Raw genomic sequence first — 27129 nt, 5'->3', positions numbered from 1 at the left:
ATCATGAGAATATGTGACAGAACTAACACACAGCAGCCTAAGTTTCCATGAGGCAGTGGATGCCTGACATCCTGCTGACAATATTCTTTTCATGCCCTTTTTTATACCCACCACCCTCTGCCTGCAACAATAAAGCTGCTAGCTGAAAAATCACTTGCTTTGTCAGTCTCTTGGTATAAAAACAAAAGCCCTTACCTTTTATAGACAGCTACGTTCGGGAGTGAAAATAATAAAAATGCTTTATTATTTCACTTCAGCATCCCTCCTCTGTAGCAGCTTGCTATGAATACAGATCTCCACCATTTTTCTGATCACATGACCAGTGGTACTTCTAAATAAGGATCACCTGCCTTCGTATACCCTACTGCATGTAGCAAAAGACACAGCAGCTCAGAGAAGCATTTCTAGTTATCTACAAATTGCATGTCCCCTGTGCAATTGTGTCAAATTCTTAACATGCCCAAAATTTATTTGGCAAACTAGCAGTCAGTGGAGGGGGAAAACGTTTCCACTTTCTTTCCAGAGACAGAGTGAGAAATTTACATTGAGAGAAAGAAAGAAAATGCCAGCAAAGTTCTAGTGGACTCAGCAGATCAGGATGTCATTTTTGCAGTATTTATGTAAATAACATAGACATTTAATATGTTTGGCATGATCTGTTCTATTTAAAGTACTCCTCACATTGTCCTGCAGTACAGAACTGAGTAACACAGTAAAAAACCAGAGCATCTCTCTCTATATATGCATGAAGAAATAAGAACAAAATCTGAGACATTCTGTGGAAAAACCAACCTGATATATCTCAAGGGTGGATTTACAAATTCCTTCCCCACATTGGTAAAATACAAGAAATACCAGTCACCCTAACTCAATATTTAATTTTTAAAACTGTATATAAAGTAAAACAACAGAAGTACCGGTAATTAAAGCTACAGAGCTTATAATAAACTTAAAAATACAACAGGATGCATTTAATCTTGAATATTTCTGTTTCAGACTACAGTATATATCGCCCATCTCTCAAGAGACATGTCTGCATTAAATTTTGTATTCCACAAGCCTGTTTGTCTTATGTACTTGCTTAAATATTTATACTACTAAAATCATAAGTGCCATGTTCAATTTTTTTCTCACGCTTCTAGTTTGCTGTTGAGAATTGCTCTCTGACAGAACAAGAGAGCAGTTATAGCATCAAGAGTTTTGTTTTTACTGACTATGTGCAGATAGCTACCAGTGCATCCCTGTGTTTTTCTAAAAGTGCTCTTCATTCAGAATGATAAAAGAAAATAGAAATCTAGTTTTAGGATTTACCAACTCCACACTTGGAAATTCCTGGAGATTTGGGGTAAAGCCTGAAGAATGGGAGATTTGGAAAAGGAGCTCAACAGGGTGTAATGCATATAACATACCTTTCAAAACAGCCATTTTCTCAAGGGAAACTGATTTCTGTAGACTAGAGATCAGTTGTAATTCCAAGAGATCTATAGGCCCCACCTGGAGGTTGGCAACCCTAAGTTTATATGCTATGTTTGTAGAACTGATGTATACCAATCACCCACTTACGTGTTCATACAACATGAAGTAAAGCTTCATAATGAACAGCTAAGCCTAAATCTGAAAGATAGAAGGGGGAAAAATGTAATACTGGGGGCATTTAGGTAGCTACAGGTAAAGACCAGAGTGAAACTTGCTGGAAAATTTCTCTTTTCATTCTTTCTTTACCTTCCTGCTCTCTAACACTGGTCTTTTCCACTTCATCCTCCTCTGCTTATGTGAAAATCAGATGTCATATTGGCCAAAGTTTATTTATTTTCAAATGTCCAAATATGATAGGAGGAAGGAGCAGTAGATCTGTGGATTTCCTTGTTGCGAACAAGCAAAAGAGTGGTGGGGCTGCTCTGGGAACTTTAGGGATAGGGCAGGGGCGATTTGTGGTACACAGGGTTGCAAGGTGCCTTCCAGTTACATATTCAGAAGTGACATTGCTGCAATGTGTTGGAAATTTCCAAAATCTCTATGATAAAAACCATAGAGTTTTGGGAAGTTTCTGGAGCAGCACTGCAACATGGTGTATGGCTGAGACTGAGAGATGGTCACTTACTACATTCATAGAAGAAGTGATACTTGAATTACAAATGTTGGATTGCAGCCTCTCAGCAAGTACCATGGGTGCTAAATGCTAAATAGCCATTCACCAGTAAGCTTCAGAGGCGGAGCTTCCACAGGGACATCTGGGGACAAATGCCATTCAGTCACATGGGGGGTAAGAAAATTGTCCCCCACACGGCCACACCCCCACATGGCCACCCCTCCCCTCCCCAGGGCAGTGTTGCCTTTTCCTTCTGCCCCAGGAAAGGAATTGACACCAGGGCTCTAAAAGCCCCTCCCCACCCTTAGCAAGCCCTCTCGTGCTCAACTGCCCCCAATCCCCGCAAGGAAGCCCAGGTCCATGGAGTAGCTCCACGGGCCCACCCCCGCGAGGAAGCCTGGGCCCTGCCACCCACACCCTAACCTTCAGCTTCCCACCCTTTCCCCAACCCTGCCTCATTTTCTAACCTTCCTCTACCCCTATCCTCACTTTGCCTTCCTCCCCACCCCAATGCTAACTACCAACCCTCCCCACCCTCATACTCACCTACCAACCCCCAGCCACTTTCCACCCTCCCCTCCCCCACCCTGCCAACCCTCCCTACCCTCATGCTCTTCTACAGCCATCCCCCACCCCTAGCCACACGTTCTACCTCCACCACCCTAAGCCTTACCTTCCAACTTTCCCCCATGCCTCACCTTGCCATCCTGCCCCACCAGAACCTCACCTTTCTTACCTCCCCCACCTGAAGCCTCCCATTCCACCCTCTCACAATCTGCCACCCCAAGTCTGCCCTTTCAACCCTTCCACCACCCCAAGCCACTCTGTTCCATCCTCCTCCACTCCAGTCCTCACTGTGCCACCCTCCCCCCAGCCCTCTCCACCCTCCACCTATTATCACCTTCCTTCCATCTCAAGCCACATTCTTCAACCTGTCCCATCCCCAAGCCACAGATGCACACCCAGGTAAGTGTCACACCTTGAGCAAGGGTGGGGTGGGGGCTGCTACAGCCTCACTAAAGTCCATTGCTGGGGAGATCCTTCCTCTTCCACCATTTTCTAGGGCCCATTTCATCACCCCAGCAATGGGCTTTGCTGCTAGTAGATTGTTTGGTTGTGGTGGAGTTTGGTCGTGGTAGGGAGGGTGGCCGCCCATATGGGGGAGGGACTCAGATTTTGCTCTGGGCTCCATTTTTCCTAGCTATGCCACTGGTAAGCTTTAAGTGGTTCTTTTGAAGATGAAGGAGGATTTATATGCTATTTTTCTCTCCTGTAAGGAGTCTCAAAGCATCTTACAAACTCCTTCCCCTCCTGTTCCTACAACAGATACCTTGTGAGGTAGGCAAGCTGAGAGAGTTCTGAAGAACTGTGACTAGCCAAAGGTCCCTCAGCAGGCTTCACGTGCAGGAGCAGGGAAACAAATCCAATTCACCAAATAAGAATCCAACGATCATATGGAGAAGTGGGGAATCAAATCAGATTTAGTTCTACAGAGTCTACTGCTCCTAACCACTACACCACACTGAACCGAAGGCTGGGTGCTCCATGCTATTTAATTTAACAATAGTGTTAACAATAGTCCCTGGTGTGACACAAAGTTCCCATCACTTTCAAATCCTTTATAGTTCAACATCCAAAGTTACTTGATTGGCTAAAGGTAAATGATTTATAATGAAATAGAAAGGAATTGACACTCATCAAACAACTGTCTGAAAAGAAGTTCTGAGTGGTTCTGAGTTACTGTGTTTAAAAGGGTGAGGCTTACATGGAAGAGAAAATTAGGACTTTCCAAGACAGTGATTCACCTAGAACAGGAACCACACAATTAGAGCTACTACAGGAAAATTAGGGCACTTAGCAACATGTATTATTAGTTTTCTTCTGTTAATTGGCAAATATTAGATGTAACCTTGTTTCTTGTTTGCACTGGGGCTGTCAATATAATTTCTGGAACTGGTAGATCATTGAAAAGGAGATAAATCTAGGATGAAGTCAATGTCCCATGATTTCTTCTGTCTCTGCAGTGAATTGCAGACCACAGAATGGGTAAATCATTCCCTGTGGCCCTATTACAAAAGATACAATCAGCAGTGGGGAAGGGGATATAATACTAAATACATCCGTTGCAAAATTATGTGTAGTTGTCCTTTGTAAAGGAAGATGTATTAATTGGAATTTGGGCAGATTATTCACTGGTGCTCTGCCCTGCAGTGAGGGTAAGTTTTCTCCAGGGCAAAGATTTCTTTACTGATATGATCCCACTTGTGGCACTGCAGATTCCAGAAGTCATGCAGTTAGCAAGCATGGGGAAACTTATGTTTCCCCCTCACTTTGAAATTTTGCTCCTTCCAATTCCAGCACAAGACTGAAGATTGTCAGGTTTTGGGTTTTTTTGCCCTCTAAATTTAATATTGATATTCCTTACATCAATATTGTGGGGACTGTTTTTTTTTGGGGGGGGGGGTTTACAGAAATGCCAGCCATCAATCCCTGAAAGGAGTAAGGGGGAAAATTGTTTCCCCCTTACTCCTCACAGGGATCAATGGCCAGGAGTGCCCTGAAAAAATACCCAAAATATAGTACTTCACACAATATTGATAAAAGGAATATCATTATTACATTTAAAAGACTAAAAATAAGTTGGCAATCTTTAATCTTGAAGTGGACTGGGGAGTGACCCAGAAGTGGGGTCAGCTGTGCCAGCTGTGCAAGCAGGCAGTGGGGCTCCTCCTCATGTGTAAACAAGGAAATGCAGGGAGACCCCCACTGCAAAGGCACTGCGAGGCAAGGGGCATCACAGGAAGTGCTCTATGTGTTATGGGCCTTGGATTCATCCTATTAAAAGTAGAAATTTATAACTGTCAAAATAAGTAAATGAGAGAAAAAAGTAAGATATAGACTCTATCTGTGTAATTAAAATAATATTTAGCTCTGGAGTGTGTTATGACCACTTGGCCTACTTTCACACATAATAAAATCAGAAATAAAATGCATAGGCCTGTCCTTACCCTGGTATGTGATCATGTTCTTTGTCACTGCCAACAAACTGGGTCTCCTTTTCCATTCCTTGTTCTGTTACCATGCCACTGCCAAGAAGTTGTTGTGAATGGACATCCAGTTCACCATCATCAGCATCAACATGCAATAAAAGAGCATCTGTTGCCTTATTGTGTGAATTTTCATCCCCTTGTTCTAGTGATTTGTGAGGATTTCTCTTTAGCAGTGTTTCAGTTTGTGTCTCATAGATCAATTCCTGGCTTAAAACATTTTCTAATTCTTTACCAGAATGTCTTGACAGTGCCTCTATTGTGTCTGTCCTATTGCAGCTTTCTTCAGGTGATATATCATCCACTCCATTTTGGCCCACCATAGTCCATTCTTGATCTTGCACTGGGCTTTGGGACGATTTCTTTTCTTCTCTTTGGTTTTGAGGCACAACAGCAGGATTTTTCTCTGCTAAATAAAAAGAATCCCATTCAGTCTCCTGTGCAGACTTCCCTTCACTTTCATTTATTATGGAGATTGACTGAAATGTATCCGAGGAGTCTGCTGAAAAGGTTTCAAGAGAATCTATTTGTTCTGCTATTGCTGCAACTTCCTGTGAAGCAAAATTACTTTCTCGTGTTACCAAGATATCTTTCCCCAAAGATACATTTTCTTCACCAGTAGTGAGCACATAATCCATCTCTAGTGAAGATTGATCTTCGGCTTTCTTTAACCTTCTATGTTCCCTTCCTTCCCTTCTTATCATCTCTGGGCTCTCAGTATGCTGGCATCCTTCACCATCACAACTATGTGTATCGAAGACAGCCTCTGAAATTTTTAAAAAAGAGTTTCAACAGTTGAATTCTGCTTTGCGGCTATTTGAAAAAGAAGGCATTTCCTATTTAATTATGTTTATTTTGGTTGGTTGGTTATTTTGACTCAAGTATTCTACTTAATCAGAAGGCAATGAAGGTGATGTACAAAAGTCACACAGGTAAATCACACACACTTTTTTGTTTTGTATAATGTCATACAGCTAAAACCCTGCAAAATCTTAGTCTTTGCCAATGAGAAAACCAATAATTATCAATGACCCATGCTTCAGACCATGATTACAGTGGAAAATGTCAAGCATAGAGTGCTGAAATCCTAAGACAAACAGGTACAACCAATTTTACTCTCTTATAGTTCATCATCTTAGATTTCCTCTATCAGTTTTTATTTGTCTAACAAACTTGCTGTTATTAGTGGCTGTACTAATTGCTTACCATTGGCTATTCCTCTGGCTCCATCTGCTGGAGAATCTGTATTAATTGATTCTGTTTCATACTCAAATCCTTTCAGAGAATCAATTGATTTAGGAGTCATTTCAGATTCCAGCAGTAAAGATCCCCAATCTTGGTCTTCCTGAGAACATTCCCCAACTTTGTCATTGGCATCACTGGGTTTACATTCTGAAAAGAGCGTTTCAACTCCACCAGTTGTTGAATCAGTAATGCTTGAATCTGTTTCATGTTCAAATTCTTTCAAAATATCTGAATAATCTGGAGGCTCATCAGATTCTAACAAAAGGGATCCCCAACCTTGATCTTCTTGAGTAAGCAATGCAACCTGTTCTTCAACATCACTAGTTTTAAATTCTGAAAAGTTCATTTTATCTGCCTGAGTTTGTGTGTCAATATTGTTTAATTCTGTTTTTTGTGCAAATCCTTTGGAACTGTATGGAAGTTCTGGTGACACTTCAGATTCTAACAGTGATCCCCAACCTTGATCGATTGGAGAATATTCTTCAATCTCACCTTCAATATCTTTACTGTTAGATTTTGCAAAGTTTGTGTCATCCTGCTGAAAAGTGAATTCTTTGGCAAATGATTCATCAAATGGAGAAGTGCAAGCTAGTGATGATTGTTTACTAAGTGATCCTGTAAAGCATGGACTATGATTCTCTTGCAAGTTTCCATGTTCTTGAACAAAATTAGTAGTATACTGACTTCCTGCACCATTTAGAAAATCTTCTCTCTCCTCTTCTTGGGAGGGTTGGAGTGTGTATATCTTTGTGAGTGTTTTATCCGTCTCTGTTTCCTCTTCTTGTTCATTATCTAACATTGCTGGATGATTTAATATGGTAGATGAGCTACCAATAATTTGTGTCTCACTGATGCTCTGTTTTCCTCCAGCTTCACTGATACCAGTACACTTGTCTGATGTTTCCCATTTATCAGTTGTTCCTGTTGTAAGATCAAAGGTTGGAATCTGATTACTGTCAGGAAACGTACCATATACAGAGCGATCAGCGGAAAAACCTGAAGTGACAACATGATCTGGGTACTTAATTGCATCTCTGGAAGCTGGGTCTTGCTTTTCCTCAAGGTTTTTATTTTCAACTTTATTGTTTTCCATATATTGGGATAATGTTTCCAAAATATCAGTGCAGGAACTTGCCAAAGACATTTGTTCAACACTGTATTTGTTTGTTTCATTACATTCTTGCATGATATTGTCCCTTCCAATTTCAGATGGTTCTTCAGTTCTAAAAGACATTAATCGGTAAGACTCATCAAATCTTGACTCATCATTAGTTAAGAAACATGAACTGCTTGTTTCAGTGTGGGATTCTCTGTCAACTGCCAGTTGTTTGACAGTGAAGTCTGTATCTTCATATATATCAGATGACAGGGGAGACATCTGAATGGTTTCTTCAGGCTCTGCTAGAATTGAAGACTTTGCATATGTTTGCTTGCTTTCATACTCCTGGCAAACATAAGGACTGCCTGAGGATTGTGAACTGCTGTCTTGATCACAATGACTTAATATATCAGGATTTTCTCTATTTGTTCTCAAGATGAAAGGCTGTTCAACATCAGTCCACAAATCAGGCTCAACAGTGAAGGCCTGCAAATCCCCCAGGGTATTATTTTGTAATATATCTGGAACAAATTTGTCCTTTTGAGGAACACTATCTTCATCACACATTGGGCTGAAATTTCTTGCTGTTTTTAAAGGGTCAGATTGAGGTTTTTCACTAATGTCCAAAAGATTTGGATCAAATTGATTTATGCCAACTGGACAGCCAGATGTTACATTCATACTATCATTCAACAAACCTAGTTTTGGAACTACAGGAGTGAATGAATTTAACAGGCTTGACTGACTATCCTCTGGAATAGATTGTTTAAGAGTATCTTGACCAATAATAGCTTTATCTTCTTTTATATCTCCTTCATTCTTGTATAGTGGTGACAGTGGACCACATTCTTCGAAGGTAACAGCATCACAATCTAATCCATCCATTTGGCTAATCAGAGAGCATTCTTCCTTTGTATGCTCACGTTCGTTATTATGTTGAGTAAATTCATTTTCTTCATTAGCTGTATCAGTGAAATTTAATTCTCTTAGTTTTTCATTTTTTTGCTTGTATGCCTCATTGGCATTGATTACTGTTTCATTAATCTGGAAGTCATCAGAGTTAAATTGCTGACCTTGTATAAGTCTCTCATTATGATTTTGTATGTTCCACCATTCTGAAGAATCATCTGGAAATCCAAGAGTTATGCACTTATGGTCTTTTCCTCCTTCATTTTCAGAATGATGCTGCAGTAGTACATCCCAAGCATCTGGATTCTTTGAAGTGTCATTTTCTTCATGATTTACTGCAGCACTTTGTGCGTTATGACTATGCACTATATAATTCCAAGGACATGTGTCATGTGGTTGTTCTTGGGAAATACTTAGAGGTATTTTATCTTGAATTGTTTCCCAATGTGCTGAATATTCAGAGGTTTCATCAACATTATCCTCCCTCAAAGTGTTACACTTATTAATGTCTTCAGAACTTTTATTTAAAATGGCCATATGGACCTTTTTCTTCAAATGAGAGTCAACACCAGAACATTTTGAATCAATGTCAAGATTTGTACCAATAGACAGTAAATTGTCCTGTTTTGCAATGTCACTAACTGTATCCTCCAATTGGTTCAAGTATAAACTTGAATGTATCCCTGCTGGATGGACATTTGAGTAATCTGAATACTCATCTATTCCAGGACTAGATAAAGATGATTCTGTATCATCATCCACATGTGAATTCCAAAGATCTAAGTTTTTAGGAACTTTATGATCAGTGCTTGTTTCAGAATCTTCCTGGCTTTTATTTTCAAGGTTTTCTTTTCCATAGGCTTTTAACTCAGTATCATTTGGGAAGTTCCACACATCTTTATTTTCTTTTTGAATATTAGCTGTTTGCAAATTATCCCAAATATGCCTATTTGTTGAAGAATCACTTATATCAAGACTTGTTGCACTTGAGTGTGTATACTCATGAATGGAACCACTGCGGGGGTTGTCTTCCTTGTAGGTGTTTTTTGTTGGAATATCTGATGGGAAACTATTTATTCTATCTAATGTTTCAAGGTCTTCACATATGTCTGGAGTTATTTCAACAGATTTCATCTGTTCATTCACTGATACATTCCATGCATCTAGAATTTGAAACAATTTATGGTGAGGCTCAGTATCAATTATTTTTCCATTTGAAAGTTTATTTTTAAACTCCAAACGTTCAGAAGTTGTAGTTGTCTCAAAAGAATTCATTTCACATGACAATGAATGATTTGTTTCATTCATATCTGAACTATCTTGGAATTCACTACATTCTGCAGATGGATTCTGTGGCATTTCAATATCTTGATTTTTATTTTTCAAAGTTGTTTCATATTCACTGTTCACCTCTGAGATGTTTTCAGGAGCTTCTAAGTCATCTTGGAATTCACTACATTCTGCAAATGGATTCTGTGGCATTTCAATATCTTGATTTTTATTTTTCAAAATTGTTTCATATTCACTGTTCACCTCTGAGATGTTTTCAGGAGCTTCTAAGTCATCTTGGAATTCACTACATTCTGCAAATGGATTCTGTGGCATTTCAATATCTTGATTTTTATTTTTCAAAGTTGTTTCATATTCACTGCTCACCTCTGAGATGTTTTCAGGAGCTTCTAAGTCAAACTTACAAATACTCATGGTGGGATCCAATTTTTCAAATAAGAATTCCTGATTTTTTCTTATTAATATTGATGTTCCATGTGGCAAAGAACCAGATGCCATATAGCTACTGTTCACTAATTCATTCCATACCTCTTGGTTGTTAACTATTTCTTTTATTGAAACCTGTTTTTCTTGGGTGTTTTTCTCACTGGGAGAACTTGAAGAAAAACTTTCCATCTTAGGGATCGTTATGCTCTGGGCAGACTGACCTTCATCAAAATGTTTAAAATCGAATGGAGATGCTTCATTATAATCATCTGCTATGTAAAAGTGTACCAAGTGTCTGATATCTTCTTTGGGAAATACAGAAAAACATTCTGAACTGCCATCTAAAGGTACTCTCTTCGTTTCCTTAATGACAGGATGAATCTGATTTGGAAATGGTATATTCGTTTCTGATGGTTCTGTTCCTACTTCTTCTAAACTATCTGGTGAGCTGGGATAATCAGAAGTTGTCTTGCTTTCCTCTATATTATTAGCACATGACAGAGGGAGAGGAAGTGACAGTGGTGTATTGTCATTTTGTATAATGTCAGTCTTAATATTGTTAATTGTGACTTCTCCACTTTCCTCATCTGTTAGTTTACATTCGTTGACTCCCTCTGCTGAAACAAATGAAATGTTACTGTGTTTCCCAGCAATCTGTTCATTCCGCTGAAGCTGTTCATCCTTTTGACTTAACTGTTTATCTGGAAGTTTGACTTCCTTTACATGATCACTAAATGAAATGGTGCTTTCCAAGATACTTGTTTCCAAATCTAAACTCCCCGCTACATCTGGAATATTTCTAATTGGTTGTGTATCCTCAAGAATCACTCTGCTGCCTATTTCAGCTTCTGCTGTGGGTATGCTTAGAGCTAAATCACTATTTTTTTGTTTAGAAATCAGCATCATTTCACAGTCTCCAGAACTAGAAGGGCTACCTCCATCAAGACTGTAATTATCTGAAAAATGTCTGTTGCCCTTTTGGTCTGAATCAAGTGAGCCTGTCTTAGTATCTGCACCTAGCATGCTGTCAGACTGTACATCTTCCATTTGGGCCTCATTCAATGATGATTTCCAGGGGTCTGTGTTTTCATTGTTTGAAAGGGATGGACTTATAGGAGATGGCTGTGATAATTTTTCATCTGCTACTTTATTTGTTTCATGCTCACGTGAGCTTGAGTTAACAATGTGGTCAAGCATTGATTTTCCTTCTGAATGCTGACCTTCACCTTCTCTTTCATCCCCAGCCCCCGTTGGAGATACATACGAATCAGATGAATAATTTGTATCTGGGGGAGAAACAACCACATCTTCACATGTACCTGATGAGATAAAGTTTGAATCTCTGTATGACAAGAAGGGATCTTCCAGTGGTACAAGGCTTCCAAGTATTTCTTTTCTGACATTTGTATCATATATGCCCCAGCTACCTGTACTCTCAAACTGCTCTGGCTCATGTACCGTGTTGTTTTGATGTTCCATAGAAAATTTAACAACCTCCTGCATATTACCAATATCAAATTTCACATGTTCATATAATCTGTGTTCTTCTGTTGTCCTATCTTGTCCTTTGCTTTCAGATCCTGGATCTCCTTGATTGTTTTGATTTTCAAGCTGGTGGTTTGTTATACTATCTTTTGTCCATGTATCAAGATTCCTTAGTGAAATCTGATCAAAGTCTACTTGAGCTGCATCCCATATTCCTTCTGAATGCTCTGAGCCATCATGGCCAACCTTTGACAAATTACTAGGAGAATTTGCTTTGGGGCATCCAATATCTGATCCATCATTACACCATGGATCAGATATTACAGGAATAGGTTTTCTGGAATTCCATGTGTTAGTAAAGTCTTGTTCTTGTTGTTCATTGACTTTTTGTTGACACTCTAAGGCATGCTCATTATGGGCTGGACTAAACTGGTTCTCCCAAATGCCTGCTCTTGAATATTCCATATGCTTTGGCTGTTTTTGCATACATACTGAATCTGAAGCCCTTCTGTCAACTTGCTGTTTCAGTAATGCACTTGCTTTATAATCTTTCCATGAATCGGGACTCTGAAAAACAGATTCTACTTCCGTTGAACTCCATGCATCAGGATTTTTGGAATCTAAGTCAAAGCCATCCCACCAGCTACTACATCTAACGTGAGACTGAGAACTGTTCACAGGTTCCATGTCAATGATTTTTTTAATTACATCTTGAGGATAAAATACAGGTGGCCCACTAGCTAAAGGTGAACTTTCCACAAGGCTGTTCACTGGAGTTGGTGGAGTTCCCTCAACGTTTTTCAGCACTTCAGGACAAGAGAAAGAATCACTTTCCAAGTCAGCACTTGATTTTTTTTTAGAATTATCTCTAGAATTTTCTTTTCTGTGGCTATATTCATCTTCTCCATTTGTTGCTATTAATAGATCAGTTAAATAATATTGATTGTCTTGTGCTGATATATTTGCTTCATCAGTTTCTTTAGAATCAGACAGTGGCTGTTCTTCTGATGAACCATTATCGTGGAAGAAATCATCAGCAGGGGAACAGTCCATAGAATTTGAAGACTCAATCTGAACTGTTGCCATTGGTGCTATATCAAAACTGAAAAGATCAAAATTATCACTGCCATTTCTGGACTGTGAATTTTCTTCTTCAGCTATGGCTCCTTCAGGAATAGGACTATAGGAATCAAAACCAGAAAGGAAACTGTGATGAGATGCAGCACCTTCTGCTACTGGGCTATCGTCACTCAGAAAAACAGAGCTCTCTTTAGAAGATCTACTACTTCTGATAGTAGCCAGTCCACTGTCTGGACTCACAAGATCAATGTTAACATCAGCAAGGGCTTGTGCATTATGATCTTGTGAGTTTTCTATGAAGTTTACAGCATTTGGCTGTGGCTCAATATCAGAACCATACAGCTCCATAATTCCAGAAGACCCTTGAGAAAGTGGGGCACTCCCAGCAACAGCTTCAGTGGAAGATGTTCGACTGTTTGATGCCATTTCAGGATGTCTCCTGCTGATAACATCTTTCATTAACAGAAAAATTTCATCAAAATTTGCTAAAGAATTTTCTTGTTGATAAATGAGTAGTTGGTCACATCCATATTCAAGAGGATCCAACTCCAGGCAAGGACTATGACATTCTTCTAACTCACAGCAAATCTGTTGGGAAAGAAAAGGACATTTTTTTTTAAAAAAAAAGTTGTAATCTACATATAATTCACGTATAATTATTTGGATAAATATTGTCCTTTAACTGGCCACTGTTTTTAAAATAACACTTTTCACTTTATATTACCCACGTTGCTTATCATTCAGGACAAACTTAATGGAATTGATTTTGTCTGGAAGAAAGAGAAATGGTAACTAATGGAGTTACCATAACAGCCTCTCTCTTTTTTGGCATTAGGGGTGTGTAAGAAAAATTTAGGGAAATTCAGATTCAGGTTGACTTTGAGATTCCCAATTTCCCCCAAATTCCCAGTATGAGGTTTTTTCAAAAAAAATTGGGGGGGGGGGTCATGGGGGGATTTTAAAAAATCTGTTTCATTATATTTTATATTTAATGTCAAACCAGAGAATCACAGCACCAAACTATATATATATAAAGCGGGAACACTTTTGACAGCCCAGATTAACCAAATGCAATATGACTGCATATGCCTGCCAGAACCCAGGCCTTCTCTGGCACTCCCAGCAAAGCAATTGCCAAAACACAGAATGCCAGCATTCTAAAGGTTTTTTTATCTTCCTACCTCTCTTTTCACACACAAGAAGCCTGCCAGCCAAGAGGAAGCAACCCAGAAACTCATCCTATCCCAAGCAGTGAAAAACCAGCAGAACCTATGCCAAATGAGATAATTTCTAGAGTGGGAACTGAAAGGGGGCTGTAAGTCCAGAGGAAGGAATGGCAATGAAGAGTGTCCAACAGAACCAAGTGCCAGTCTGCCTGTGCAAATTTAACAGGAGGAAGAATGTGCATTGAGACTGAGAAATTCAAGCACTGAGACCCATTCTGCTCAGGCCAATTAAAGCGGGTTGAAGCCTTTTAAAAGGGGGGGCAGTTCTCAAATAATTTGCCCCCAAAATGCTGCTAACCCATTTTAGTGGCCAGAACCCGGGTTTAATGAAAATCACTAGTTTTTTCCTTAAACCCAGGTTGCAAACACTTCCTACTTGCCTGTGCAAATTACGGCAAGCAGGAGCATTCAATACTCACCCCTCCTTCCCTCTACCATTATGGTGGATTCCAAAGGCAGCCGCCATTAAAGGGGATACTCTAATAGGTGGCTGCCATGCCATGCAGGTAGGGATTCTTGGGTGGGGAAATTCTCAGGGGAGTGGATCCTCAGGTGGGGGGGAATCTCAGCTGTATGGGTCACACAGAAACACAGTGTTTCCTTGCTAACCATGCTGCCTTCTGCCTCTGGGAGTCAAGCGATCCCAACTGGCTCCTGCAGCTGTCCTGCAAACAGCAGCAGGACAGCAGAGACAGGTTTTATGAACCCGTTGCTGCCTGTTTGGAAGGGACATTAATATAGTGTAACCACAAAGAAAACACAGAACAGTATAAAACTAGGGCCCTTTCCACACAGAGCCAAAAACAGCAGCCCAAGGACAAAAAAACACCGGTCCCTGGGGAGCTGTTCGCACAGGCAGCGCTGCTGCAACACAGCAGCGATGTCCTATGCGGCCCCGAGTGGCGCGAGTGAACTGTTTCCACCTCCCTTTCCAAGGGAGATTTTTGGAAAGCGCCGCCTTCCCAGCGGCGCGGTGCAAATAGCACCACGCTGAAGACGCCACTTTCCCGCCCCCCCCCCACTCACCTCGTCCTCAGCGTCAGTCTGGAGGGGTGCTGAGACCCGCCCACACTGCCCTCCAACTCCTGGAGGTCGGAGGGCAGCATGGGTGGGTCCCTGCAGCCCTCCAGACCGACACTGGAGGACGAGGTGAGTGGGGGGGGATGCAGAAGAGGCGGCTCTGTGTAGAGCCGCCTCTTCTGTGCCGGCCTCTATGGGGGCCGCTTGCATGCTCCCGTGCAAATGGCCCCCTCCCCTCCACCGGCATAATTTCTGCTGGTGGAGAGGCACCCCTTCCGTCGTGCGGAAAGGGCCTAGCAAAAAGAAAGAAAACCTCATGAAACTGACAGAACTTTAAATTTCCAAGAAGTGGAAGAACAAAGGACACTTGCAACTGCAAGTCAAGAAGGAGGGAAGGGAAAAACTTTGGCTCTAAATCATCTTTAAAGTACTGGATATTTTGAGGATATTTCAGGACCATTGTTTTTGTGGTTTTCTAAAAAATCCTGGAAATGTGTCAAAAATATTCAAAAACATTGATAATGTATTTTTCAGGCATATTTTCACCTTGGTTTCAGACAAATGCACACCCCTAGTTTGCATTGCTGCTTATAGTTAGGCATAATCATTGTTGGTTTGTTCTGCTTTCTTTCAACAGATGCTGAAATTTTCAAATGTCAGTGTTTGAAAAATATCTAATAGCAAAAATATGTCATGAATATTGTATACTGAGACATAGAAATCAATTTAGTACACTCTTTCTTTGGGATACTTACTTGATTTCCAAGTTCCATGTTTTCTGAATAAACTGCTATTTGCCTTTTTTGCTGTCCTCCTTCTGCAAAGTAGCTAGCCAAAATGACAAGGACATCAAAACTGTATTTATCTACAAATGTTTTCAGATCCCCAGTCATGTTTCTATGAAGTAGGCAGTCCTGAAATATGACAAAAGTATTACTTTATGAAGAAATTTTGCTAAGTATTCATATCATACACTTCCAAAGGGACACAACTTCATATTTTTCACAGATAAGATTTTTTTTAAAAAAATTACTATGCTTACAGATACGTAGAATAGAGAATCAGACATTTTAAATATTACTAATATTTCTTCCAAATGTTTCTGTTTGACTAGTATTTTTTTCGAGTCATGTTTTCCCATTCCCCTGCGAAAGCATTGTTATTAAAGATGTATCTGATAAATGTACCACATTAACAGTACAATCCAATGCAGTTATTCCAGTCTAAGCCAATTGAAATTGACAGGCTTAGAGTGCAGGCAGTTTTGCACAGGACTGCTCTGTAAATATTCCACACTAAAAAAAGGGAGGGCGGAGAGGGGGGAAGAATCTGAGGCAACTTGCAGCTGGACTGAAAAATGTCCAGTCCCCCCTCTGGCATCCCCCATAGATTCTTTAAGTCCCAACTACCCACTATCAAATAAAAAAGGGGGATACAAACTTTGATTAAAGGGTTGGTAGTATGTAAGTTGTGTGCTTTCTAAAGATCTATAAGGTACATAGAAATAACTTTTTCCTGTATGTTTGACAAGACAGGCAAGACACAGATGGAGATGAGCAATAAAGTTTTGTTTAATAGAAAACAAAATATTCTGTGTGGATGGCTTCAACATATAAAGTAAAACCAGCTTCCAACTTCACCTTCAAACTTTTCCTTTTGAGAGTAACAACTTTGCAGCTGAGCTTCAAGTGAAGGGAGATTTGAAGGGAGATTTGATTTCTTTTTCTCCAGACAGATTTCCTCAATTCGTTCAAGTCTGCCCTTTTACCACACAAAGCTCCTCTTCACAGAACCTCTGCATGTGAAGGATACTGATTTGTCTCACTGAAATAATCTTTCTTTCTTAAGCTGACCTTAAACACCAACTAAAAGCCTAAGGAAAGCTTGGCTAAACTGAAGTTCTTTTCGAGATCTACAGCTACTTGTTGGGGAAAAATAAACACTTTTCTTTACCCTTCTTAAGGTGACTGGCTTACCCCCTCCCATTGAGTGGAGTTCTATAAAAATAAAATTCATTCAACATGCAGCTGCTAGGCACCTGGCTGGAGTTTCTATCAGGGACCACATGACACCTGTCCTGTACCACCTTCACTGGCTGCCTATCGAGTTACAGGTCATTTTCAAGGTACTGATTTTGACCTTTAAGGCTGTTAGCGGTGTTGGTCCTACATACCTTAGGGACTGCCTTTCCCCATATCACCCAATCAGTTCCCTCCGTTCTTTGGAGGAGAACCTGCTGGTAATCCCTGACCCGAAGAATACCCGGCTGGCCTCGACGAGGGCTTTTTTGGTCCTGGCCCCCACCTGGTAGAATGGGCTCCCAAGATCTGAGTTCTTTCCACAGGGCCTCCAAAATGGAGCTCTTCCACTGGGCATTTTCTAGTGGCCGGCTGGGTTGACATCTATTATTATTGGCCTCCCGGGGGATAGTTGGGGTTAAGTTGCCATCATATTGCTGAATTAGTTGCATTGTATTTTAAATATTTATTGCTATTTTAAGTGCATTCTGTTTTATCTATTGGATTGCCACCCTGAGCCCTTCGGGAATGGATGGGGTATACATTTTTAAAAAATAAATATAAATTTGTAGGAATATCATATTCCTATAAATATAATTTACTGAAAATATCACAGAGCCCCGAAAGTGGGGTGGGACATTTGAGAATAATCGCCACAGTATGTCATTTCTAAGAGAGTGACAATGCTAAGATTTTAAAATACGTAATGTGTAGTCAGATGTTAACATGAAAACATTATTTCTCTTTTGCCAAAACCATTTCAGTGTTAATACAACCCTATAATGTCTGTAGTTCAGATCTAGTCTTAAACGATGATGCTGTATTTACATTACTAGTATAATTCATTAGGAGCAATCAAAGCTGTTCCATAATAGTTTTATCATTAAACATAATTTACAAAACTTCAGCTCCTCCTTCTCAATCCTAACTGTAAGGATTCATTTTTTTCCACATTCCATTAAACTCACTCCCATGAGACATCCTTGTGCCTGCAAACATGAAATGGGAATAAAATTTTAGGTTTGAAGGCTGCTGGAAAAATTTGGTAACATAAAAGAACAGATCTCTGAAATTATGTATACTGGGCCTCTGAAACGTTTGGCCCAGTCCCCGCTCCGGAGATCACCAGCATAGAGTGTGTCGGCCTGGAGTGGTTGACCTTGGAGAGGGTGGCTGTCCTCCTGGTGTACCCGATTAAGCCTAAACACCGGTGAGACAGCCTTCTGTCCACGCGATTTACTGGAGGTGGTGTCCGGACTGGTTGCGGTTCCCCAGACTTGGCCATTGTCTTGGGTGACTTTCCAGCGTCCGTAATGTCGATCTGCCGCCTCATGTATAAGTGCGACTGCCCAGGACCTAGTGTCATCCATGGCGACGTTAGGCCTCTCCTTAATAAACTTTGGTCCCACTCATGAGGCCGGGCACACGCTGGATCTGGTCTTCCGGTCGGGGATAAATCTGGTGCATTATCCTCTATTGATAGAGTGCCATGGTCCGACCATTGTTATGCCCTGAAAGGTCCGGGTGGACTTGCCACAACGCTTCCGCTTCTGAGGCTGACGGGCTTATTTATCGCCGCCCCAGCGGAGACTCATGGATCCACTTGGTTTCCTGTAGATGCTCCTCGCGGGACCTCCTTGAACCTCAACCCGGCACACTTTCGATGAGCAGGTGGAGGGACTGGAAGATGCCCGGCTCTCCGATGCCATCGATGTTGTTGCTCCCGGCGTCCTCTGCTAATGCTCCCGCTCTCGACGCTCTCCATGGTATCACGGAGGAGTTGCGTCCAGATGAAGCGGGGAGCCTTTAGGCGATTAGAGTCGCAGTATGGAGGAAGTCTCCAGCTGATGAAGCTGTGCGAGAACATCTTATAGGGCGCTTTTATGAAAGCTCTATGAGATGGCGGCGAAGAGGAGGTAAAGAGGGCTTTCTTCTCCTCCTCCCTCCAGCGTCCGCTACGCTCCCGCCCGGCTCAATTATTCCGTGATAATTCGGTCATTGACCTCTCTGTCAGAAAAGGTCATCAAATTCTCAAATTGGATATTAGCTGTAGAGACAGCACTTTTATGAGCTTTTTTGGATAAGGTTGCGTGCCTCGGCCACTTCGACCTTCCACCTACGTTGGCGCTACAATCAGCGAACTGGAGACTCCCCTTGCGCGTCTTCTGGCCCTTTGTTTGGCCCAGTTTTCCCTGCTCCGATGAAACGCTGGTTATTGACAGGACCTTAGCTGCTGTTAGACCTACTACTCTGTCCTTCTGGATCCGTCTGCCCGTCTTGGCTTGTGAAAAGCCTGCTGCAAAGCGGAGCTACGGCCCCATTCTATTGGAGTATGATCAAAGCAACTCCCTTGAGTAAGGAGTTTTCCCAGATGGGCTGAAGGAGGCAGTGGTCCACCCACTCTTAAAAAAAGACCATCATTAGATCCTGGAGATCCTGGCCAATTACCGCCCGTCCTCGAATCTTTCGTTTCTGGGGAAGGTAATTGAGAGAGTGGTGTTGGAGCAGCTTCAAAGGTTTCCTGGATGACACGCCGATAGCCTTCGACCCCTTCCAGTCCGGCTTCCCTGCTCGGCATGGGGTGACGGAGACTGTTCTCATCGCCCGTCACAGACTGCATCCGTATGCAGCTTGACCAGAGGCGGATCGGCTGTTGAGTATTGTTGGATCTTACCGCAGCGTTTGATGGTAATGCGACCAATTTCGACCTTTTGGCCCACCGCCTGGCTGCCTCTGGAGTCGCGGGGCACTGTCCTTCAATGGATTGCCTCACCGTTTCTCGACGGAAGATCAGCAAAGTGAGGTGCTTGAGGGATGAAGCCTCCAGGGAAGTGCCCCTCGCTTCATTGGCGGTGTACCCCAGGGGCATTACTATCCCCGCTGTTATTTAACATCTACATCGCGACCCCTTGCTCAGCTGAGTACGGAGTTTTGGGCTGTCGCATGTCATCAGCACAGCTGGATGACACTCAGCTCATTCTGCTTAAGTTGATGGAGGGGGGACACCTTGCCGCCGCCTCCTGCGGCTCTACAGCATTGTTTGGAGAGGCCGGTTTGCTGGTTGGTTCGCGACAGAGCAGGTTAAAACTGAATCCATCGAAGACGGAGATCCTCTGGCTGGAGCCGTGAGGGGAGAGGGGCGTTTCAGCCGGGCCCGGTGTGGAGGTGAGGGGTCTCATTGGCTCCGGACCCCTCTGTCTCGCCAACCTGGGGGGGAGTCCACCTGGATTCGTCTCTATCAATGGGAGACCCAGGTGGCCCATATATAACCCCCCGGGTTGCTTTTTTTTCCATCTTCGCCAGGCCCTCGGGCGGTTGGCCCCTTTCTCTTCCAGACCGACCTAGCCACAGTGATCCATGCAATGGTCATCTCCAGATTAGACCATATTATTGCTTAACTTTCCGCTTCTACGCGGGCCTTCCACTTGCGTCTGATCTCGGAAGTTAAAACTGGCGTTGTCCAAATGCAGCTGCGCGTTTTGCTTACAGCAAGGTAATAATGCCATCTGGGATCATATCCAGTTTCCTGTGCTTACGCCAGCTGCACTGGCCTCCCCAGTAGAGTTCCGAATGCATTTTTTCAAGGTGTTGGTGTTGACCTTTAAAAAGGGCCTTTTGCAGCGGCCTGGGACCTTTTGCTATCTTAGGGACCGGTGATCACCCCACATGTCCAAATATGGCCTCTTTGTTCAGGGGAGGCCAACTTACTGGTGGTCCCTGGCCCTCGATGATACGGCTGGCCTCCACACGGGCCAGGGCCTTTACAGCCCTGGCCCCAGCCTGAATAGGCACGCTTCTACCACCAGCTGTCTGGGCCCTCTGGAGGATTCCTGACAATAGAGTTCCGCCGAGGGAGCCTGTAAGAGCCGGAGCTGTTCACTTGGGGCCTTTGGAGGTACCAGCCGTTGATGGTGCCCCCCCCCATGGCCGTACATCTGCACCTGTCATCTTGGGATTTGCTGCTCTTCCCTCCCATAAGAGGGTTTGAAATTGGGATGGTGGGAGCCCCGCGTTCTGCCACTTTTGTCCACCAGAGGGCGCAGGGACCTGGTATCAGAGTTTCCCATTGCCATCTATTGGCACCCTCTGCTGGCTCCAGTCTTGGTTACATCCTGCGATCCCTCTGTTCATTTAGAGGCTGGAGGCAGGTACCTGTGTTTCATTACATCCACGACAGCCCGCTAGTGAGAGTATTGGGCTGCTCTATCTAAGGGAATGGTAGACTTTGCTCTTCCATCCAACCTTTGTTTATTGTAACTAGCAAGATAGTGCTGGGTTAGCTGTTTAGTATTGGTGGAATTAGTGGTTAGGTTAGTTAGTTTGACTAGGTGGAATGTCCAGCTTTTATTGTATTAGTTGATTGATGTTGTTGGTAGCAAGACTGGACTCACCTATAAAGATTTAGTATTACTAGTAGGCTATCAGATAAACAGAGAGAGTGGAGATATGGGGGCGCCATTGGGGCTGGGGATCCCAGTTTTAATGGGACGGGGGGGTAAAGTACAGCGCAAAGTAGGCGGTGGCCTTATGTGAGAAGAGCCCGGACAAGATATGGGTATGCTCGTTCGTCTTCTGCCCTCCGACCTATCCCAAGACACGAAGGTGGTCGGGTTCAGGGTTACTCCGCTTCGTCTCTGGTGTTGATCAATGCCAGGTCCATTAACAACAAAACTGCAGTGCTTCGCGACTTCCTAGGAAGTCAGCGAATGGACCTGGCTTGTATCACTGAAACCTGGGTGTGTGAAGGCGAAACGGTCACCTTACGTGAGGTCTCACCACCAGGTTTTGGGTGCTTCCACCAGTCACGAACACGGGGCCGGGGGGGGCGGCGTAGCGATGTTCATCCGGGATTCCATTCCCTCTAGGGCTATCCCGGTCCCGGAGATCACAGGTATGGAGTGTGTCGGCCTAGAGTGGTTGGCTTTGGAGAGGTTAGCCGTCCTCTTGGTGTACCCGGGTGCGCCTAAGCGCACCGGAGGGAGCCGGTCTGCTTTCGCGGCTACTGGAGGTGTGGTGGCTGACTGGGCTGAGGTTCCCTTGCAGACTCATTGTCTTGGGGACTTTCAGCGTCCAATGCTCGACTTACCGCCCTCATGTCACGGTGGCTGCTGCCGGACCTAGTGTCATCCATGGCGACAGCTGGGCCTCTCTTCTTTAATAAATTCTGGCCCCCACTCCTCTTTAATGAGGCTGAAGTCAACCACGTTGGACCTGGTCTTCGGGTCGAGAATTCAACATGAGTAAGTATCCTCTACTGATAGAGTGCCATGGTCCCGGACCATTATGCCCTAAAGGTCCGGATGGACTTGCCGTGCCTCCCCTGTACTGTAGGGCTGACGGACTGATTTATGTCCGCCCAGCGAGGAAGACTTCATGGAATCCCAACTTGGTTTCCTGAATGCTCTGCAGGATCCTGAGCCTGCCGGCACGCTCGATAGACAAGTGGAAGACTGGAATGCCCGGCTTTCCGATGCCATTGAAGCTGTTGCCCCCCGGTGCCCTCTGCGCCCCCGCTCTCGGCTAGCTCCGTGGTATACCGAGGAGCTACGCCATATGAAACAGGAGCTCAGACGGCTGGAGCGAGTGTGGAAGAAATCTCGTGAAGCCGAAGCTGCGGCGAACGCATCTTATAGAGGGCGTTTATGAAGGCCTATGAGATGGCTGAATGGAAGGAGGCGAAGAGAGTTTTCTTCTCCTCCTCTCTCGCATCTGCTAGCTCTCGCCCAGCCCAATTGTTTCGTTTGGTTCAGTCTTTGACCTCACTATCTAGAGGTTCTACAAATTCCCAATTGGAGATTGGCTGTGAGGCATTTATGAGCTTCTTTGCAGATAAAGTCGCGTTGCTCCGCCAGGACCTTCCTGCCACGTTGACTACAATTAGCGAACTAGAGGCTCCCTGTGCGTCTTCTGGCCCTTGTTTGGCCCAGTTTCTCCCTGCCTCTCTGAAGCCCATGTTGACAGGGTCCTGGCTGCTGTTAGACCTACTACCTTTCCTTCTGGATCCGTGCCCCTCCCCTGGCTTATTAAAGGCTTTGCGCAGGGGAGCATTCACGACCCCACCTGTTGAAAGATCATCAATGGCTCCCTTGGAGCAAGGAGTCTTTCCGGGTGGAGTTGAAGGAGGCAGTGGTCCGCTTCCACTGCTTTGAAAAAAGCATCCATCGTTAGATCCAGGAGATCTGGCCAATTACCGTCCCGCTTCGGAATCTTTTCGTTTCTGGGGAAGGTAATTGAGAGAGTGGTGTTAAGCGGAGCAGCTTCCAGGGCTTTCTGGAGGGACACCGCGGGCTTTTGATCCTCTTCCAGTCCGGGCTTCCGTGCTGGGCATGGGACGGAGACGCTGTCCTCGTCGCTGTCACAGGACACGCTCCGCCCATACAACTTGACGGAGTGGATCGGGTGCTGCTGAGTATTATTGGATCTTACACGGGCAGCGTTTGATGATATGAGTCGATCCGCGACCTTTTGGCCCACCGGGCCTGTGCCGCTTCGGGGAGTGCGGGGCACTGTCCTTCAGTGGATTGTCTCGTTTCTCCGGGACCGGAGTCAGCAAGTGTGGTCGCGGGGAGCAAGCCTCCCAGAGGTGCCAGCTTCATTAGCTTGGCGGGGGGGAATTGCCCCAGGGAGCGCTGTTATCCCCACTCGTTGTTTAACATCTATATGCGACCCTCTTGCTCAGTTGGTGCGGAGCTTTTGGGTACTGATCTGTCACCAATGCGGCTTCGATGACACTCTCAGCCTTCATTCTGTTGATGGAGGGCAGTGCGGTCGCCCCTGCAGCCTCTACAGCACTGTTTGGAGGCGGTTCGCTGGTTGGATTGCAACAGAGCAGGTTAAAACTGAATCCATCGAAGGCGAGGAGGAGTCCTTTGGCTGGGTCAGCGGGGAGTGTGGGGGATTTTCAGTCGCCCGGAGTGGGGAGGGGGGTTACATTGGCACCAGCCTCCTCCGTGCACAGCCCTGGGGAGTCCACCTGGATTGCGTCTCTTTCAATGGAGACCCAGGTGGCCCATACAACCCTGGCGGGTTGCATTTTTTCATCTTCGACAGGCCCGGCGGCTGGCCCCTTTCTCTCTCCCAGGCGGATCTTTGCCACTGCTGTTTGATCCATGCAACGGTCACCTCTAGGATTAGGACTATTGTAACTCTTCGCTTCTATCGCTTGGGCCTCCCCTTCACGTCTGCTTCGCTGAAGCTGAAGCTGGTCCAGCATGCGCTTGGCTGACGCGTGTTCTCACCGCGTGGTGCCTTCAGAAGAACACATCCAACCTGTGCCAAGCGTTAAAAGCCTGCATCTGTGGCTTCCAATTGAGTTCGAATCATTCATAAGGTATGGGTGCTTACCTTTAAAGGCCTTTACGGCGGCCTGGGACCTTCGTACCTTCGGGACCGTCTTACCCCATACGTCCCTACATGGCCTCTACGTTCGTCAGAGGCCAATTTGCTAGTGGTCCCTAGCCCCTCGATGATGCGGCTGGCCTCTACCCGGGCCAGGGCTTTTACAGCCCTGGCCCCTGCCTGGTGGAACACCTTACCACCATCTATTCGGGCCCTGCGGGACCTTGGAGAGTTCCGCAGGGCCTGTAAGACCGGACATTGTTCCACCGAGGCGTGTGGGGAGGCCGGCCGCTGAGGTGCGCCCCGCCCCTTCCTTCTCCCTTTCCCCTTTACTTCCTGGGCTCTTCACTTCTCTGTTTTGTTTTTCCAGGGTGGATTTATGAAGTCTGTGTTTATGTTGGACGCCACTGCAATGCATTGTTATTAATCTGTTTTAATGGGGGTATTGTAATTATTGTTTTTATCATGTTGTTCACCGCCCAGAGCCCTTCGGGGGAAGGGCGGTATACAAGACTAATTATAAATAAATAAATAAATATCCCTTTATTTCACTTCAGTAATGTCAACAACCACAATCCAAATCCTTTTACACCAGGTCACTACTGAATGGTGGAGTTTTCAGATTCCATGTGGCTGCTATGTGCTTTCTGGAAGACACATCGGTGCTTGATCCCTTCTAGTCCAGCTTCCATGCTGGGCACAGGATGGAGACTTTCCTGTCGCCATCACAGATATACTCCGACCGCAGCTCAACCAAGGCGGATCGGCACTGCTGGTATTATTAGATCTTACTGCAGCGTTTGATAAGGTTGATCACAATCTTTTGACTCACTGCCTGGCCATCTCCGGGGTCCAGGGCATGGACCTTCAGTGGATTGCCTCGTTCCTCTGGGACCACAGTCAGCAAGTGTGGCATGAGGATCAGGCCTCCCGGAGGTGCCTACTTCATTGTGGTGTGCCTCAGGGAGTGCTATTATCCCCGCTGTTGTTTAACATCTACATGCGACCCCTTGCTCAGTTGGTGCAGAGTTTTGGGCTGATCTGTCATCAGTATGCGGATGACACTCAGCTCATTCTGCTGATGGAGGGGGGAGCGGCTCTGCCCCTGCAGCTCTACAGCATTGTTTGGAGGCGGATGCTGGTTGGTTGAAGCAGAGCAGGTTAAAACTTAATCCAACGAAGATGGAAATCCTCTGGCTGGACCGCAGGGAGGGATTTGGGGAAATCCAGCTGCTGGTGTTGGAGGGGGTCCCTTTGGTACCGACCTCCTCAGCACACAGCCTAGAGGTCCACCTGGAGTCGTGTCTCTCTATGGAGGCCTAGGTGGCACATGTTACCCATGTTGCCTTTTTCCATCTAGGGCTGGCCCCCTACCTTTCCCAGTCTGACCTGGCCACAGTGATCCATGCAACAGTCACCTCCAGACTAGACTATTGTAACTCACTATACATGGGCCTTCCCCTAAGGCTGCTCCAGAAACTGAAACTGGTCCAGCATGTGGCAGCTTGTCTTCTCACGGGTGGGTCTAGTAGGGAGCACATTTCCCCCATATTGCACCGCCTGCACTGGCTTCCGGTGGAATTTCAGATCATATTCAAGGTGTTGGTGTTGACCTTTAAAGCCCCTTGCAGCCTGGGGCCCTCCTACCTGCGAGACCGTCTTACTCCATATTCCCCAACTCGGACTCTGCAGTCCACAGTGGCAAATCTACTGGTGGTCCCTGGCCCCACAATGATGTGTCTAGCCTCTACCTGGGCCAGGGCCTTTTCTGCCCTGGCCCCTGCCTGGTGAGACACTCTTCCTCCATCCGTTAGGGCTCTGCGGAACCTTGGTGAGTTCCGCATGGCCTGTAAAATGGAGCTGTTCCACTGGGCTTTTGGGGAGGTTGGCTGTAGATGGTCTGCCCCCTCCTGATGCCCCATGTACCATCTAGTCCCCTCCTGGGGACTTGAGTGTAGGGGGGTTGGGAACCAGATGCCATTGTACTGTAATTGGTTTATAGGTTATGCTGCTGCTGTTGTTTTAAAGGGTTTTATCTGTGATTTATTGTAGTTTAATCTATATTTTGGATTTGTTGTATTTTACTTGTTGGTTGTTGCTTATTGTATACCACCCAGAGCCCTTTGGGGATTGGGCAGTATACCAAATACAATAAATAATAATAATCCTCACTGCACTAGATATAATGATCTCTATATCATCACACCCAAACAGGTATCCTAACCATAACAACTTAGGTGTCAGTGGCGTTTTGTACCTAGTAATATCTTTACCCAAAAGGGAACAATTAATAAGCAGTTTCAAAACATAAGCATTATATCTGCATTGAGGGTTGGAAACAACTGTCATTGGCTATCCAAACCATAAATATGTTTAAACACAATCTTAACTGAAGCTTAAACAAAGCTTTCTTTCATAATTTACATTTAATTTACATTTAAAACATTTCAAAAATATTTCCCCAAATTCTATCACATCCTTGCTGCAAAATGGGACATTTAGTATCTCTGACCCATTTGCCCTAATAATCTTGTCCCTTAATCAGTAAATCAGTCAAAAGCCTATATATTCCTCTCATCTGTTCCTTTCATACAGATCTGCCTGTTAGTTTTATTGCAGTTTTATAAGCTCTTACTCCACGTTGTCTTTGCAATAGTTTTATTTGCAAATATTGAAATAGGGATTGGTGATACCCATTCATTTTGTCCAATCCTTCCTCATAAAAAAGAGAATGTAACTATGTTGATTCTCCTGGACCTCCCAGTGGCTTTCAGGACCATAGATCATGGTATCCTTCTGGATTGCCTATCTGAGCTGGGACTTTGGGGGTAAAGAGCACTAAAAACAGTGTCCCTGG

General features: G+C 44.3%; 1 protein-coding gene across 1 annotated transcript in view; it reads right to left on the bottom strand.

The window, feature by feature from the left end:
* Positions 1 to 27129, bottom strand: part of PRUNE2 (prune homolog 2 with BCH domain) — a 164394-nt gene that overhangs the window by 43973 nt on the left and 93292 nt on the right. Inside the window, exons 7-10 of the mRNA XM_048504375.1 lie at positions 15672 to 15830; positions 9923 to 13258; positions 6343 to 9862; positions 5098 to 5902 (exon numbers count right to left, since the gene is read on the bottom strand). Coding sequence (XP_048360332.1) covers positions 5098 to 5902; positions 6343 to 9862; positions 9923 to 13258; positions 15672 to 15830 — 7820 coding nt within the window. The remainder of the gene's footprint in view (positions 1 to 5097; positions 5903 to 6342; positions 9863 to 9922; positions 13259 to 15671; positions 15831 to 27129) is intronic.

The sequence above is a fragment of the Sphaerodactylus townsendi genome, linkage group LG07, assembly GCF_021028975.2.
Source record: "Sphaerodactylus townsendi isolate TG3544 linkage group LG07, MPM_Stown_v2.3, whole genome shotgun sequence".
In the NCBI taxonomy this organism is placed as follows: Eukaryota; Metazoa; Chordata; class Lepidosauria; order Squamata; family Sphaerodactylidae; genus Sphaerodactylus; species Sphaerodactylus townsendi.
This window is presented reverse-complemented; position numbering and strand designations above follow the sequence as displayed.